The sequence below is a fragment of the Ornithodoros turicata genome, chromosome 1, assembly GCF_037126465.1.
Source record: "Ornithodoros turicata isolate Travis chromosome 1, ASM3712646v1, whole genome shotgun sequence".
In the NCBI taxonomy this organism is placed as follows: domain Eukaryota; kingdom Metazoa; phylum Arthropoda; class Arachnida; order Ixodida; family Argasidae; genus Ornithodoros; species Ornithodoros turicata.
Window position 1 is genome coordinate 17,684,776 of NC_088201.1, and position 18,213 is coordinate 17,702,988.

The following is an 18,213-nucleotide window of genomic DNA, read 5'->3' on the forward strand; positions in this document are numbered from 1 at the left end:
GCTTGAGGCAATGCACATACGCACGCTATGAGGCTGTCGTGCGAGTTAATATTAAGAAGGCAGAACTACGGCCACAGGGGACAGAAAGTTACAACACCTGAGAATACAAATTTGTGGTCGCGTGGTTGCAGTCGCCTCTTGACGTGGGCGCAATACGTGATAGTTCCGATAGTACCATAATTAGTTTTATGCTCCGTAGCGTTATTTCGGAACCACGACGAGTGGTACAATACCCGTAAGACCGCTGTAATGACAGTTGCTGCTCACAAGTATAACACGTTCGCCCTCACCGAGATGTGTCAATGTCACCGTGGGAATCAAAATTTCCGACAGAACAACGCACAACTAAAATACCTCGTTTCCGGTAGCCGTAGGTACCTTAAACCCTCGGTGTGGTCTTCAGTAGTCCTTCTGGCATCCATGCGCTTGAACCCATTCACTTTATATCATGTGAAAGGACATGTGTAAAGCTATCGGATGATGCTAATCCAATGGTGGCAGCAACCACCTGCAGGGGTCTCGCAATGGGCACATTTTACGTTTTTCGAAACTTCTGTTTTTCGTTCTTTTACCAATGAAAAGGATGTGACTTTCACACTTCCTGGGGGACTGGCGGCAACCTGAAACAAAAGCTAAGATGTTACCAGTGGATAAAGATCTCTACGAAGCGCTTCGTTTCTTCTCACTGCTTTGTCGGTATGTTCGTCGAACTGGGGCTTCTCGTCAAAGGCGCACAGGCAACTCATGTACTCTCCCACGGTTTGAATGAGCCTGACGGAACTAGGAGGCCATTGTGTAAACGTAAAGTGATGCTCTTTGGATACTACAACAAGCTCACGCAGTGTGGTCATTGATTTCTCCGTCAGCAGGACACTTGTAGCAAATAAGAGGTTGAAGGTCGCGTGCTCGTGGGTGGGGCGCGCAAGGCCGCAGCCTCGTGCACCTTGCCTGACAAAAAAAAAAATCGCTGCGCGTCTCTCAGGCAAAAATAAAAGATTATCTCACTTGGCGTCTAAAGTAGAGACATGACGCCACATTTTGAAAAATAATCAAGGAAATCGAAGATGGCATTTTTGAGAAAACTGAGATGCAACATTGGCAATTTTCGCCTACCATGTGTGATTCTCAAGTTAATAACACAGAAACAACTGGGCTGAGAAAAATGAGCTCTATACAGAACGAAAGCTCTTTCAATGTCCTATCGAATGCCACTAAGCTTGATGTTCTCAGAGGTTCTATCATGAAGCAAATTGGTAACAAAGTTTGGCCTTTTTGAACGTATACGCCAAGTTTGGCATTTTTTTAAACAGAAAATCTGTTGCTCTCAGAGTTCTGTGGGTAACTGTCGACAGTGTCCATGGTGCAGCCTATAATTACAAACAACCTCCAGTTCGTAGACATAAAATTTGCGGTGCTAGATCCCGTCAAAGTCGGTCCAGAAGAAAGCGTGCTCAAGCAGCATCAGACTTTCCCCCTCTCCTACGCGGAAACTACTACGCGCACGAGCGTCCCACGTGGCGCGATTTGCGTCGTTTGAGCTGTCCTCTAACATATATTTTTTCTGGGCGAATTAAAAAATACGACTTGCACACGTTGTTCGATTTAAAATGAAACTACCCATCTGTAGCGTTATGTAGCGTATGTTATGTAGCGATATCTGTAGCGTTATGTAGCGTTATCTGTATTCGTCTTTGTTTTATAAGTTTTGCGCCCTGTCTCATTCGAGCACTAGGAACACGATGATACGTCATACATAGAGTTCGTTGTATATGTTGTTCAAATACGCCGATCCTCCTTCGCTACTACTACAGCTATCTCTGCTGCTGTCACTGCTTTCGGAATCCTCAACGAGACCGAAAACCACTTCCATTTCGTCCGCCATGTTCATTCGAAAGAGGAGGAGGGACCGTCCGGAAGCGGGCGCACTCCCGTGTTCCGGTCTCCACCGCCGATTTTCTCCGTGCAGGCAGAGTTGCACTGGTGTTGTACTCGCCCGGTGTAGTCGCCCCGTAACGACCAGCGGAATGCGATGCGCTTTGCATTGAAACGACCAGTGGAACACGCGCGCGCTGGCCAGTGCAGGTTTTTCTGCACTAGAACGACCAGTGGAATTCGCTAATAGACTTGTGTCATTGACAAACATGCACCGTCATACTGAACACTCATTCGTCGGTGAATTTCAATGGGTTTCAGCCCTTCACTGTGCAGGAAACGAATGTCAGAACGCTGTTTCTCTTTGGTGCATATAGCAAGTGGCGCAGCCATTAGCCATATTAGCACTCCTGCATTCTTCTTCGTCGTCGTTTCTACGTCGCACTGGCACTTTCGGTCACTCTTCGAATGAAGAGTAGCGATATTACCGACTTACACGACAATCGAGCGCTGTTGCGATTTTTTAATCTCAGTTTTATGGTCCTCATTTGACTCACGCTCGTATAAGATCATCGCGAAGATTCTTACGAAGCGCCTGCAGTCTGTCATCACTGAACCCCGGATATTTAAGCACAGAGAGTGGTGTTATTGGCAGTATAATCTAATACGTTTTTGTGCGTTCGTTTGGTTCTGCGGAAGGTACAGAAGGCAGAATGAGTTGATCCGTAAAACAAGAAGATAAAATTCAAGGAAAGTTCCGTTATTTTCCTTAGTACATGAAATGCAACAGTTATCTCTTCACATTAACATGCCTTTTGTTACTAGCGCGACTAGAAACAGTGTAAATCACTCCTTACCTGATATTTGTCGAAAGACATAATTTTTTTCTCGTAACCTACTTGACCGCAACGGACAGCAAAACTTGCATTTCAATTGATTGGACGGAAGAACACCTCATTCAAATCAAATAGGAAAATAGGAAAAAAGGAGTCTAGGTGCACTGCTGCAAACCCTGCAGCGCCACCATTGCTCAGCAAAACGATGAATCGCGCCTCATGCAAGGTTATGGTCAGAGCGTCGAACAGAACCGAAACCGGAATCAACCGTTATTTTTAGCTGGAACTGAACCGTAATTACTACCGCCAACTTGATGCTGAACCGGAACCGAACCGATCTAAAACTTCGGTTACCGGTTCTTGTTTTTAAATTCTGTGTTAGCGCTGCGAAGCACCTGCGGCTATGAGCGGCGTACAGCAGGAAAGAGTGGCGGACAGGGGGGATTAGTATGCGTCCTGGGTCGACTTCAGGGGGAACTGTGCCGACATTCGTCGGGAAAGTCTTCGGAAAACACAGGGAAAACCTCAGACAGCACAGCCGGTGACAGGATTCGAACCCGTGTCACCTCCCAGTCTCGGCGTGGAAAGCGGCCACCCTAACCACTATGCCACGGGAGCTGGTGGTTACCGGTTCGGGATACATAATACTCGGGATCTGGCGGTCCATTCGGCATAGCACGGGACATACAAGGCCAAGGGTGAAGAAAGTTCGTCCACTCGCCACCGCTTATACAAAAAAACATGTTTTGTCATTCCTACCTTAGAAAATTTGCAGCAGCAGTGCATTGTAACGACATCATGCGGAACATTAGAAACGTAGCCAAAGAACCACCATGTTCAATAAGGCTGCACTGCACTGCTGCTGCAAATGTGCCGCGACTCGCCTGTCACAGCAGTTGAGTCCTTCCATTTGCAACTTGGAAGTGCCCCGGCGCCGACAGCGGCTCCTGCAGCGTGGCGTACTTCTATAATTTCGATTTTACAGGTTTAGATGCTGGCCGAAGTTGTGCCAGTCTGTCAGAACGCAGACGCCAAGAAGGCGAAAGGAAGCACGCGGAGGTGAATGAAAGTTTCAGTGAGTGAAGTCCCTCCAACTATATATATGTTAGTGCATCAACCTAGTGACGCCCAAGAAGGCAAGTCTTGAGACTTTGATGGGGCTTTGGAAGATTCATTTGAGCAATAGTGACTAGTTCATTTGCCCTATGAAGATGCGACATAAAAAATTCCAGAAACTAGGTGTGGCTCTGGCATACTTTGTCCTGATGTCCTTTGTCCTTGTTCAGATGTCATCCTGACATCTGAAGTATAAGGTACCAACACATATTTCATGCTCAGGTCAGTAGTCACACGTACGTTCCACTTCCAGATGACGTGTTACCGCTATAATCTAGGCATATCGTTTTTTTTCGCAATTTAAATCATATGCTGTTGGTCGAAAAACAGAAATAAATGCATAAAACGTAACTAAGAGATCTCGTATCATTTTTAGTGGCTACCTATAATTTTGTAGCATATTAGAACCTCGAACCTGTTCCGAACCGATTTACAGCCTCTGAACCGGTTAAGCGAACCAGAACTGAACCGGAACCGAACCTTTATGGCCGAACCCGAACCCGGAACAAACCGAAAAACGTTTTGGTTCGCGCTCTGGTTACGGTAGCAATAGCACACTAACACCATTTATAAATTCGTTGGCGTGAAACTTCGCCTTTTGTAGCTGAGCACGAGCTTGTACGCAGAAAAACTACGCCCAGCAGCGACGGAAGTAAATGGCGCGCACTTGGCAGTGTCAGATACGAGAATGATATCTGGCGTCGCGAGCATGGTCATAGCCAGTACAGCACCCATTGCCTCCAAAGACTTGAAGACTGTGTTGTTGACCTCGTCTCATCAGTTGAGGAAGAGCGCGAGCAAGGAAGGATTACTGCGGCCGTGTTTCTTGATATCAAGAGGGCATATGACACTGCTAGTCACGCTCATGTCTTGCATGGGTTGTTCTCGCTGGGAATAATGGGCAGAGCGCTACGATGGATTGCCAGCTACCTCAGTGGACGAGCGGTCTTCATGCGTACCAGCGAAGGAGACACACAGAAGTTCAGAGTGGTTTCTGGCGTTCCGCAAGGGGGTGTGCTTAGCCCCACACTTTTCAACGCCAACGCCTTGTTAGCTGCCCTCCCATCACTTTTACCGCGAGGAGCGAACATTAGCATCTATGCGGATGATCTATGTCTATGGTGATCCGGTAAGCAGTGGCCAGCGCTGTGCGCGCGTCTGCAGAATGCTCTCGACATAGTTGCTGACTTTCTTACTCAGAGGGGAACTGACATATCGCACGAAAAGACGGTGTGGTTACCTTTCACAAGAAAACGTCTTCAGGACTTTCATCTTCAAGTCAACGGGCAACGCCTGCGAAGAGTCACTCATCATCCCTTTTTAGGGATCGTCGTCTGCAGAAGTACGGCACATCAAGAAGAAGACTGACTCTACTGTTAATGTAATGCGATACATCAGCGGCACCCGGTGGGGAGCGTCGTCCAAAGCTATGCTAACTCTACATCGCTCCCTGATTCGCCGACTATTGGCGTATCATGTCCCGATTTTACATGACTTGTGTAGCACTACAGAGTCTGCCCTCGAGAGTGTACTGGCCAAAAGCGTCAAAGTATGCTTAGGTGTCCACGCATCCGCATCAAACAAGCTGGCGATTGCTGAGGCCAGGGAACCACCGCTGGCAGCCCTTCGGATGCAAGAGTCGCTTCGGCATTTCGCCCGTTGGTCTACGCGGCATAATCGTCACTACCTTGTTCAGGCCATGCATCAGAGGTCGTGCTCCTCCTACTCACAAGCTCTCCAACCATACCGTGGTACTATACCCCGACATAGGCGGCTCAAGTCACCACTTCTGTCTGGAGTATGGCGATCCCGAGGGTGAGGCTGACGGTTCCGAATCTCTCTGTGAAGAAATATGTACCTATCTGTGTCCAGCGGCAGCTGACTGCCGACTTAATACATAACATCCAAGATCGAGTGGTAGTATACACAGATGGCTCCACTACAACGACTGGATCGACGAGTGCCTTCGTCATACCTGCCTGTGGTGTTGAAAGTGGAGTGCGTTTGTCCCATGTGACATCGTCGACAGCAGCTGAACTGTACGCTCTGCTCATGGCTATGGAATATATAGCGTCGGCTCATTCACGGACCAAGTGGGTTATTATCTCGGATTCCCAGGCTGCCCTGCATTCCCTTGTTTCTGCAGGAACTACCAGTGCTGGCAACCCTGTAGTTGCTGATGTTGTAAAACTACACGCAGAGGCGGTGGCTGCTGGACACGACATGTTCTTTCAGTGGATTCTAGGACACTGCGGTATAGCTGGGCATGATGCGGCTGATGCTGCGGCACGCAGAGCACATCAGAAGCGTGCGTCACGACTCATATTTCACCAAGTCCGACGCTAGGGCCATGTTGACTGCTTTGTGTCGCCAACTGGCTGAGGCACAGTGGCTCTCTGGCGGGGCTCGCGCCTCGCTGCTACAGTGCGTTGACCCGGAGCTTGCCTCTACTTTCCCGACATCGTTCCCTAGGCCGTTTGCGTCACTTTACCACCAGCTCCGCCTAAACGTGCCCTACAGCCGACGTCTTCTTCACAAGCTTGGAAAGGCGGATTCACCCAACTGTGGCACCTGTGGGACTGTTGAGGGCACTGAGCATATCTTATTGTCCTGTCCACGGTATCAGCAGCACAGACAATCTCTACAAGCTTCCTTAGCGCGGCTGGATGGCAGACCATTTGATGTCGTTAAGGTTCTGGGCCCTTGGACACCCGACCATCAGTTTCACGCCATGCAAGCGTTTGTGCGGTTTAGCGCAGACTCCAAGTTGGTGGACACAGCGTGACTGACAGTACGTGTGGACAGTGTGAGTGAGTGACTGACTGAGAGTCTTTGTCACTCATTGGTTTTATTTTCGATAGCCATTTGTGTTTTCCTAAGTGATCTGGAGCAGGCGGCTCTCGTAATGAGTGCCTATTTCTCCATTTTTTTCTTTTCCACTCAACTCAACTCAACTTGAAGCCGGGGATTTTCTCTAGTACGCGGTGGAGCTTCTTCGTTACTTTATCAGCTATTGGCCCTCCGGCACATCCTGTATATTCGCTCTCAGATGTCAGAATGCCAATAACATCGTAGAGGGCTCGACCACAAGCTTCCAGACGTGTGATGCTGACAGCAAGAAAGACGTAGGTCGCTCAGACGTACGCCAGTTCCTTAGGAAGACAGCAATACTTCTTGAACACGTCTCACACTTCGGGCTTCCGCATTTTGGAACTCGTGCAGTATATCGCATAGTCCCTCAAAGTGGGCGTGGACTCACATAGAATTATCGGGTTGCAGCACTCCTCCAAAAAGCCTTTAAAAACTGCGTTTTCGAGTTTGGTCCGCAGAATATTCGCCGCTAAAAAGTGGTGTGCACAAATCAGCGTCTAGTGCATCTTTCGCTATGGTGAGCGCAGTGTCTAATAAAGCTCTGACGAGACGTCCATGGAAGGGAAGATCTCTAGCGGAATTGAGCTTGTAGATAGCCGTCGCCGCGTGCTACACTAGGTGATACTTGTTCTCGCACGGTGCCTGTATTCGAAACTTTTCCGAAGTTACAAATAAAGCGAATAAGACTGCGCAGCTAAGGCACATGGAGATCTGATTCGTTGGGGTTTGAGGAGGGGACGTTTCGTGCGGTTACTTTTTCCCACACGGCTGACAGAATTCCGTTTCGCCAACAGTGGTGGAACATCCGAAGTTCTCAATCCACGAAATAATGAGGCGTCGTCTGCCTGACTTTGTTTTCGGCGTGTAGCAGTGTAAAATGGCGCTGTCTGTAATCATAGCCTGTTTCTCCCGCTAAGATGCAATTGTCAGCAATCGGAAGAAAAAACGGTGGTTTAATCCTGCGGCAAAATAAGCACTAACACCGAAATAGGCAGTTATAGGAACAATAAAATCAATGCTGCTAGGTTCCCCAACACCGAATTCGTGCTCCTGTACTGATAATATAAAGGCCGCACGCACGCACGCACACGCACGCGCACAAACAAACAAGGAAACAAACAAACAAAAACAAACAAACAAACAGCCCTGGCAGATATGATGCAAGTTACGGTGGCATCAAATCAATTTGAGCTTGCCTGTCGCTACGTGCATGGTTCGCCATGTCGATTGCGGTTAGCAGCAAGATCTCCTTCCGTACGTGCACTTCAAGTTCCTAGGACGGCCCATAATGCCGCTATTCACCTCCGCACACACACGCAATGCCGTCTCCCCTGCTGCTGCGGGCGACGAGAAGCCAGTACGCGCGCGGCTCAACACTTCATATGCCGTAAACCGGCAAACGCCGCTGCCGCTTTTTCTCTGAGGTACGTGACGCCAACGTCAACAACAACAACTTTATTTCAGGATGATGGGTGGGGAGTTTCATCGCCGGGGGCGATACTCTAACCCATTGCTGGACGTGAAGCGGGGAATGAAGGAATGAGTCCCGTTACAAGGAGGATCGAAGTCCTGTGGCGTCCAAAAAGGCGAAGAGAGCCTTGAGGATAGAGCATTGGTGAGCTGGATGCGGCCAGGGGCCAAGCAAATTTGTGAGGGAGAGGGGACGCGAGTCTAGCTCGTTGAGGGAGGCGGATAGTACGGAGCGGGAAGGGTGGTAGTGTGGGCAATGGAGAAGAATGTGCTCGAGATCTTCAACAGCACCGCAGTGACTAGTGAGGAGAGTTAACTTGTCTCAAGCGGTAGCGCCACTGTGCTGTGAAGGCCACGTCGAGGCGCATTCGATGAACTAATGCGGCGTCTTGACGAGAGATATGTGCTGGCATGCGGAAAGCGAGCGCTGGGTCAACTCTGCTCAGCATGGCGGGGGGTAATATATCGGCGGTCCGTTGACGGGTAGCCAGAGGAGTCACAAGGCTTCGAAGTATGGACCGCCGATCGCCTCTCAGCAGTGCAATACGCGCCAGTAGTAATGGGCCTTGTCCAGGCTTCGGGGGGTCCATTTAGAAACATGGACCCCCTGAGCCCTGCGCGTATTTTTCCCTGCGCGTATTTTTCCCCGCGCGGCGCGTGTGCGGAGGGTTGTCCACGTGATTATCGGTGGGGGAGGGCTGCGCATCCGCTCATCGTAGCATATTTTTCAGCCTGGGCAGACTTCTTTGGCCGTACTTGGGCCTACTTCACATATTTTTCCGATACAACAGGTGAGCGGTTTACATGCAGAGACATGCAAAGAAGGGTCATACACAAAAAGTACAAGTCAAAATATATTTATTAATGCCAATCAAGTTGAGATATATTTATTAAAGCCAATAGTGCTGGGAATTGTGATGCCAATCAGGTGAAAGAGAAAAACCCAACCGAAAAACCTTCACCAACTGTAACAGGGTGGTGCTCGGGTGGAGGGCTGCTGTGGTGGGCGGAGCGTGACCGGAGGGCTGCGTGCGCGCTTACCATTCACCCTGGGCTGACTTCTTCCACCATTTTCCTACTTGGGCCGAATTCATTCCCGCGACAGGTGGGCGGTGCTCGGGTGGAGGGCTGCTGTGGTGGGCGGAGCGTGACCGGAGGGCTGCGTGCGCGCTTACCATTCACCCTGAGCTGACTTCTTCCACCATTTTCCTACTTGGGCCGAATTCATTCCCGCGACAGGTGGGCGGTGCTCGGGTGGAGGGCCGATGTGGTGGGCGGAGCGTGACCAGAGGGCTGCGTGCGTGCTTACCCTTCACCCTGGGCTGACTTCTTTCACAATTTTCCTACTTGGGCGTCGCGTGGCCGGAGGGCTGCGTGTACGTTTACCCTTCAGCCTGGGCCGCCGACTTTCGTCATTTTTCAGCCTGAGTCGACTTGAATCGTAATTTTTCCAGCTACAACAGGTGTGCAGTTTACATGCAAAGGATAGCCATACACAAAAGTACAAGTGAAAATATATTTATTTAAGTCATTAGGAATTATGTTATGACTCTGCGTGAATGGGAAAAACTTAGCCAAAAATCTGAAATAGAAGGAACACAATACACGTAACAATACTTATTAAAGGTATGATACAATAGCATTGAATAGGTATCACAAATCAAACACAATATTTTTTATTAACAGTAAGCACAAGTTTTCAATGAATCAGAAGTGATAGTGCATTTAAGATATTCTTAATCAGTATGATTACAATCAAAATTATAAAAAAGTCTGAGATGTTAGAATCTATTAGTGTAAGTAATTTCGAGCACAATAGCTAATATTCCAATGCGACACAAATTTAATTTCCATTGAAGTGAATAGCACAGACATAAGACAATAATTCGAATCAACACATAGCATTGGAATATTAGCTATTGTGCTCGAAATTACTTACACCTAATAGATTCTAACATCTCAGACTTTTTTATAATTTTGATTGTAATCGTATTGATTAAGAATATCTTAAATGCGCTATCACTTCTGATTCATTGAAAATTTGTGATTACCGTTAATAAAAAATATTGTGTTTGATTTGTGATACCTATTCAATGCTATTGTATCATACCTTTAATAAGTATTGTTACGTGTATTGTGTTCCTTCTATTTCAGATTTTTGGCTAAGTTTTTCCCATTCACGCAGAGCCATAACATAATTCCTAATGACTTTAATAAATATATTTTCACTTGTACTTTTGTGTATGGCTATCCTTTGCATGTAAACTGCACACCTGCTGTAGCTGGAAAAATTACGATTCAAGTCGACTCAGGCTGAAAAATGACGAAAGTCGGCGGCCCAGGCTGAAGGGTAAACGTACATGCAGCCCTCCGGCCACGCGACGCCCAAGTAGGAAAATTGTGAAAGAAGTCAGCCCAGGGTGAAGGGTAAGCACGCACGCAGCCCTCCGGTCACGCTCCGCCCACCACAGCAGCCCTCCACCCGAGCACCGCCCACCTGTCGTGGGAATGAATTGGGCCCAAGTAGGAAAATGGTGGAAGAAGTCAGCCCGGGGTGAATGGTAAGCGCGCACGCAGCCCTCCGGTCACGCTCCGCCCACCACAGCAGCCCTCCACCCGAGCACCACCCTGTTACAGTTGGTGAAGGTTTTTCGGTTGGGTTTTTCTCTTTCACCTGATTGGCATCACAATTCCCAGCACTATAGCACTATTGGCTTTAATAAATATATCTCAACTTGATTGGCATTAATAAATATATTTTGACTTGTAGTTTTTGTGTATGACCCTTCTTTGCATGTCTCTGCATGTAAACCGCTCACGTTGTATCGGAAAAATATGTGAAGTCGGCCCAAGTATGGCCAAAGAAGTCTACCCAGGCTGAAAAATATGCTACGATGAGCGCACGCGCAGCCCTCCCCCACCGATAATCACGTGGACAACCCTCCGAACACACGCCGCGCGGGGAAAAATACGGGCAGGGAAAAATACGTGCAGGGCTCAGGGGGTCCATGTTTCTAAATGGACCCCCCGAAGCCTGGACAAGGCCCATTACTACTCGCGCCCGTGTCTGAGACGAGAGAGCTGCTTCGGCGGCGCTGTCCGCCAGTTCATTGTCTTCGACACCGCAATGGGCGGGAACCCATTGGAGAGCAAAGCCAACGTCATAGCCAACGTGACTCTCCGAAATGACCAATCTGCATCGCGCGCCATTTTCTCGTTTCTTCGCTTCATCTCGCGCCAAGGGAGAGAAGGGGTTTCGTCGATGCGACGTACTGGACAGGATCTTCACGCGATCTGTAGCTGAAAAATGCATATACCTAGAAATCCGGTGTCTAGTCATCGCGGATATTGTGGGGGTCTACCAAGCGTACGACATTAAAGGTCGTTCCATATTCACGAATGTCCACATGGCACGCTTCTTGTCGACGGAGTTGCCCCAGACCCACTTAGAATTCGGTGTTCGGTGAGGCAGGGTTGCCCAGTGTTGCCTCTCTTGTTTACATTGTATCTTGAACCCCTTTGCCGGTTCATCTTAGTAGACAGGGGCTTGCGAGGCTTTGTTCGTGGGTGCTATAACGTTAAGGTTCTAGCGTATGCCGATAACGTTACCCATTCCATTTCTTCTGTAGTCGAAGTGTCACGCATGTTAGTACATGTGACACAGGGAACAGTGACAATTATGGTTACGCATCAGGCTGTTTTCATTCTTCTCAACAGAATAGTAAGTCGATTCATATATGGCTAACCTTACCCTTGGTTGTTCTGCACGATAAACATAACCCCCACGCCCCTGGTGCACGTGCCAGCTGGTAAAAAGGCTCTGGTTCTTTGCTGGGAATGCTTCATAGCTTCCCAAACTAGTTGGCCGGTTTGTCCTGGTCTAGGCCCCTCCTGTTTACCTTGTGTCCGTCCCTCTGGTACCGGCTCACTCCTCAATGCGTTTCAAGCCGTCGCGTGTCGTCAAGCCGCGGCAGTGCGTCAGGACGTAGAGTCCACTCGACCAGTCGATCTCATGTCGCTCGGGCTTTTGTATGTGTGGCTGGCTTCGCTCGTTGGATACTTTCTTCAAGTGTTACCTTGCTGCAGATCCCCTTCAACAACATTCACAGAGTCTTTGCCACTTTCGTTTGGAACTCACAGTACGGAAGGACACGCCGCAAGTACCTTCTTCACTGCTTCTCGAAAGGAGGTCTGCATTTGGTGCACCTCTTTGTCAGTCAGCTTGTGTCGTGAGTCTGTTTTTCGCGATGAGACCAATCCATTCATTGAGACATCGTATTTCCACCTTCTTAAGGGACGAGCTACCAGGGGTAGCTGTATCCACGGTGTACGACACACCACTGTACATATGGGGCATCGACAAGGAAGGAGCTGACACTATACCGGGTGTTTCAGTTAAATCCCCGGGCTAAATAATTCGCGAACGGGTGCACCAATCCACGAACTTTCTTTTTTACAAGTATCTGTCCGATACCACCTACAAGCTGCACACCGTGTGAATGAGTGGGAGGCGCTCATTATTAAAATAAAAATGCAAATGAGTTTCGTAAAAAAGCGTAACTTCTGAAGCAGGGCGCTGTCGGCATTAAAATGGGTACTACCCCTTTTGAGACCTTCAATGGACACCTTTTAGAGAAAAATCTGCCACCGAAGCGGGTCATTTGTTGCAGTAATTAATTGGTTTCGGTTTACGTATTTTTGTCGCGGCTGGTCGCGGCGCAGCGCCAAAAGGACGCTCTTTCACTCCCTTATCCATCAATAAATTACGTCCTTACATTAATGAATTACACCAATGAATTACACCAATGAAATACGCCCTTTTGCGCTTCGCCGCGACCAGCCGCGACAAAAATACGTAAACCGAAACCAATTAATTACTGCAACAAATGACCCGCTTCGGTGGCAGATTTTTCTCTAAAAGGTGTCCACTGAAGGTCCCAAAAGGGGTAGTACCCATTTTAATGCCGACAGCGCCTTGCTTTAGAAGATACGCTTTTTGACGAAACTCATTTGCATTTTTATTTTAATAATGAGCGCCTCCCACTCATTCACACGGTGTGCAGCTTGTAGGTGGTATCGGACAGATACTTGTAAAAAAGAAAGTTCGTGGATTGGTGCACCCGTTCGCGAATTATTTAGCCCGGGGATTTAACTGAAACACCCGGTAGACTTCCTTGCCATTCGGTTTTCGTAAGACTATCTTTCAGACTTCGTGTCGGTCCCTGTACTGGGCTTTCGTTCCACTTTCTTTTCCCCCTCTCTACCGACAACATTGCTCTGGTGCCAGGGAGGATATGCTGGTGAATAAAATGCATGTAGAAGCCAAAGTGAAGGACGGCATACTGGCACGTTTCCTGTTGCGCTTGGCTGCGAGAGTGGGGCGGGCCTCTTCATGGACGCTGTGCAGGTGGACGCTTCGTGGACGATATGACGCTGTTTGAACAGCAGTAGTCCCAAAAATTCGAGTCATGACCGGTATCGTGAAAAACAGTCATGGAATGTCATAATGACCGTCGGTAATCATAAAACACTGTATAACGCTGTTGGAACAGCGGTATTCACATAAAGTCGGGTCACGACCCGTTTCATGAAAATCATAATTGAATGTCATAATAGCCGTCGGTATCATTAACATGTATGACACTGTTTGAACCTATTATGAACTACTGAAACTATTGCAATGTTAAAATTAGCAGTAGTGATAAAAATACGAGTAATGGCTGGAATACTGATATTTGAATCGATACTTCTGTCATCATAGACTGTATTATACACTTATGGTCGCGTGGATTAAATTGGATGACATTTTGATTAAATTCGATGGCGTACGGATTAAACTGGGTAGCGTCTGTATTAAATTGACTTCATGGACCAAAATGAGTGGGGAAACCTGTAGATATTGATAAGTAGAGACAAGAATAAATATATAGATAAGTAGATCTACTTAAAGTCCCTGGGGCTTTAGATCTACTTGATCTAGCGCGCCATCTATCGTGGCGCCTGGCTCAACTGTGCATGCCTCCGACACTCCTTGGAAGAGGGTGCTCCGGGCATGAGGACGGAAGCGGCGCGATCGAAGATGGACTGGGAGCTCCCTCCAGTGAAGAGGCATCGCACATACCCGCGCACCGCGCCGTTCGCACAGAGGTGTCGCCAAGCGCACGGGCGTATTGAGCGGATCGGCTCGCGGGCGCAGGGAAAAAAATACGCGCTTAGCTTCTAAAGCACGCTTCACTGACTCATTAACGAGAACGCTCCGCGCCCCCATTGGCAGGTAAAAAAAATAATAATAAAAAATAAAAAAGAAGACGAGAAAAACAGGCACCTTCTAGCAGCATCTTTACTGGGACAGGCACGGAGGGGATAGGAAATAACACGTGATTGACGACCTCCATCACTACGTCCATGACACTACCTTTCAGGTACGTTAATGGTGGTACACTGTTAGCGTCTGTCACACATCGTGCACGTACGGATGTTACCATTCCAAACGGACTCACCTAATGAGGAGAAGAGAGATCCATAACTGCTTTTTCTTCTCTTTTTTGTCTGGCGAACTTTCTTGAATACGTGCCCGACTGCAAAGATGAAAAGAATCATATTAAATTTTCAATACACGTAATTCCCAAAAGCACACACAGTGAGGAATGGAGGGAAGTGTCTCGAGACGAGAGCCGCCGATATTTCGAGCAGAGACTGTTCTTCTCTGAGGCAGTCTCAGAGACTGTTCTTCTTCTTCTTCCCTCCATCTTCCTTTCCGGTTCGCTGGATTTTCTACCATTCTACACAGTGAGAAAGTATGATATAACCGAGCTGCTATTTTGAGGTCTGTTCCTTGTATATTGCGCGAAAAACTATACGTACTAGCGTATGCGGCTACATTTGGCCATCTCTTAGGACTTTTGCATGTGGACGTTCTAGGTGAGAAGGAATTCGCGAAAGCGTACAGAAAGCCACGAATCATTCAGACGAAGAAATTGAAAGTACTATAGTGATATAAAATGCGACCCACTGTGCCTCTTGAGTTTCTGTTGCATGTCTTGGCGTGCAAAAATACAAACGGCGTGAATGGGCATCGTATACCTGAAGAACCATCGACTTCCTCTACCGTTGAACACGCGTACACAATAAGCAATATTCCTGTCAAAATATGGAACCTCAATTCGAGTACTCTTGAAGTACGGTACCTCATGTGGAACATGCCGAACAAAATGTAACTGATATACGCTGCACCTTGCAATCTGTATACCTGATAGGTTGGGTACCTTGTACCCCGTGTAATTCTTGTGCTCGCAACAGTCTTCGGGTTGTACCTTTCACGGGGGCAAACCTTATGAAGGTTGTACCTTATGTGTAGGGTTTCGCGTTTTCAGATTTATATATACAGGGTGTATCATTTTATCTGCAACAAATTTTCATAAAAATGGGAGTTGCCTTAGGACGCTCTTACTTTTGTCATTGGATTAGTCGACGGGGCTGCTACTAGGAAACCGTATTTATTCTCAGTCAAGGGACTAATTAACAGATAAATTTCAATAAACTTTTTCATCATTGACTTTAGGGAGCACATTGCAATTGTGATATTGAAGCCTGATGTCCACATGATGCGCTCGAACCACTGATGAAGCACAAAAGTAATCACAGCGCGTGCTACAGACCTAAGTATTTTACTTCCGTCGTCTGCTGTGAACAGCAAGTAACAGGCAAACGAGCGACAGTGACGTCGATATCTCCGCCCTCACTTAACGTCACAGAAAGACGTCACACGCAATTCAGGCAAACCCTTTTCGCGGTATGTTTCACGATCTTCGTTTTCTTGTTTTATTTTTTGCTTGCAAGGAGCTTTGTGCATCACCGCTACATATCGGCGCTTATCGTACCAGGGAAGGGTGAGAGCCGTGCCCAGCAGCATGAGAGGAGTGATACCGCGAGTGACTCCGACCGAACAGATGAAGGAAGAAAACAAAGCAAAAAGAAATACAAAACAAAGATCGTGACACCTACCGCGATAAGGGTTCTCTACATCGCGTATGACGTTTTTCTGTGACGTTAAGTGAGAGCGGAGATATCAACGTCGCTGACGCTCTTTTGCCGACCACTTGCGGTTTACAGTACACGACATCGGTCAAATACTTAGGTCCGCAGCGCGCGCTGTGATTACTTTTGTGTTTCATCAGTGGTTTGAGCGCATCATGTGGACATCAGGCTTTAATATCGAAATTGCAATGTGCTCCCTAAAGTCAATAATTAAAAAGTTGATTAAAATATATGTGTTAATTAGTCCCCTAATTGAGGAAAAATACGGTTTCCTAGTAGCAGCCACGTCCAGTTATCCAATGACAAAAGTAAACGCGTCCTAAGGCAACTCTCCTTTTAATGAAAATTTGTTGCAGATAAAAAGAAACACCCTATATACAGGGTGTCTCACCGAAAAAGGACCAGGGGCTAAAGAAAAAACGGAGTGCTCTACACAAATGGAACTAACTGTACGTGCTTGGCAGTTGTGTGGTCTATCGAAAAATATTTTTTTCATCGCCCCTTGTCAATTAATTAGCGGTAATTAATTTTCTAAATTTTAAATTATCGGTTTTAGCTCTCAGATGTCAATGAGGAAGTTGTAGTGCGTGTCGAAAAAGACAACTGAAGTGGTTCGAGGTCGCTATGGCTTGTGGTTTCGTTTTTTCCCGGGTTTAAAAGTTGGTTTCAGATGCCGGGCGGACCGCAGATCGCTGCCCACAATCCGACACCCGCGCGCGACGATTCCAGCGCCCTCCGGCGTACATTGGCCTTGAGATTAGCGCTTGGAGACCATCCTTGGGCCACGTCACACAAGACGAAGATATTTCACCTGTTTCACGGCACACCTATCAGAGTGCACTGCAATCGTCGCGCGCGGGCGCGGAATTATGGCGAGCGCCCTGTGGTGCGCGCGGCTTCTGAAACAAATTTTTCAACCCGGGAAAAAACGAAACCGCAAGCCATAGTAACCTCGAACCACTTCAGTTGCGTCTTTTTCGACATGTACTACAACTTCCTCATTGACATCTGAGCGCCAAAACCGATAATTAAAAAGTTAGAAAATTAATTACCGCTAATTAATTGACAAGGGGCGATGAAAAAAAATATTTTTGGATAGACCACATAACTGCCAAGCACGTACAGTTGGTTCCATTTGTGTAGAGCACTCCGTTTTTCTTTAGCCCCTGGCCCTTTTTCGGTGGGACACCCTGTATATAAAAAGACGAAAAACATACGCCAGCGAAATTTCAAGCAATTCAGATTTATCCGAAACTCCGCTTTTGGGGACTAGTAACCGAGAACTCAGGAACGAGAGCCATTCCCTGATAGCTGGTTGGCGGGGATTGTTTCCTCGCATCGCGGGTTACCAGCCCCCGCGACAAGGCAACAGTCCTTAATTTAAAGATACATGAAGCCAGAGTTCGAGGTAACTCGTTACTGTAACGAAGTTCCTTTTTTTGGTAACTTGTAACTTAACTCGGTACTTTTGCGACGTGGTAACTTTCAGAGGAACTCGTTCCTTTTTCAGGTAACTTTGCCAAAGTAACTTAAGTTAAGTTCCAAGTTACTTTAACTCGCTTTCCACTCATGCCCACATATTTTCTTACTTTCTCTCCGGTTCCTTCACGGCATTTTTTGCCATAAAATCAATCAATGACAGTATTTTATTCAGGAAGTAAGAACCGCTGCCATTGAAATGAAGTTGAACCATTGTGCGCCCACAGGGATCGAGTAAGATGCAAAGCGTTCGAATAGACCTCTACCAGAGAAACGTCATCATGACGTTGGTAGACAGACTGAAACCGAAACAAATCGGAGGGAGGGGGCTGGGTTCCACGAACGGGCACTTGTTCGCTGCCTCCCATTGAAAGAAAAGCAGGACCGAGGGTCGCGCCCCGTTAAGGGACCATATCGTCATCCCCTCAAGACCGTGGCTTTCGGGCGCGACCTTGTTCACCTCTAGCTTAGAGTGTAGTTCAGTCCTACCAAATTTGTGGTGCTGTCGAACACTATGACGTCATTTGTTTAC

General features: G+C 47.5%; 1 protein-coding gene across 1 annotated transcript in view; it reads right to left on the reverse strand.

The window, feature by feature from the left end:
* LOC135377550 (Kv channel-interacting protein 4-like) overlaps positions 1-18,213 on the reverse strand; it is a 320,766-nt gene that overhangs the window by 100,430 nt on the left and 202,123 nt on the right. The window contains exon 3 of the mRNA XM_064610058.1: positions 14,662-14,743. Coding sequence (XP_064466128.1) covers positions 14,662-14,743 — 82 coding nt within the window. The remainder of the gene's footprint in view (positions 1-14,661; positions 14,744-18,213) is intronic.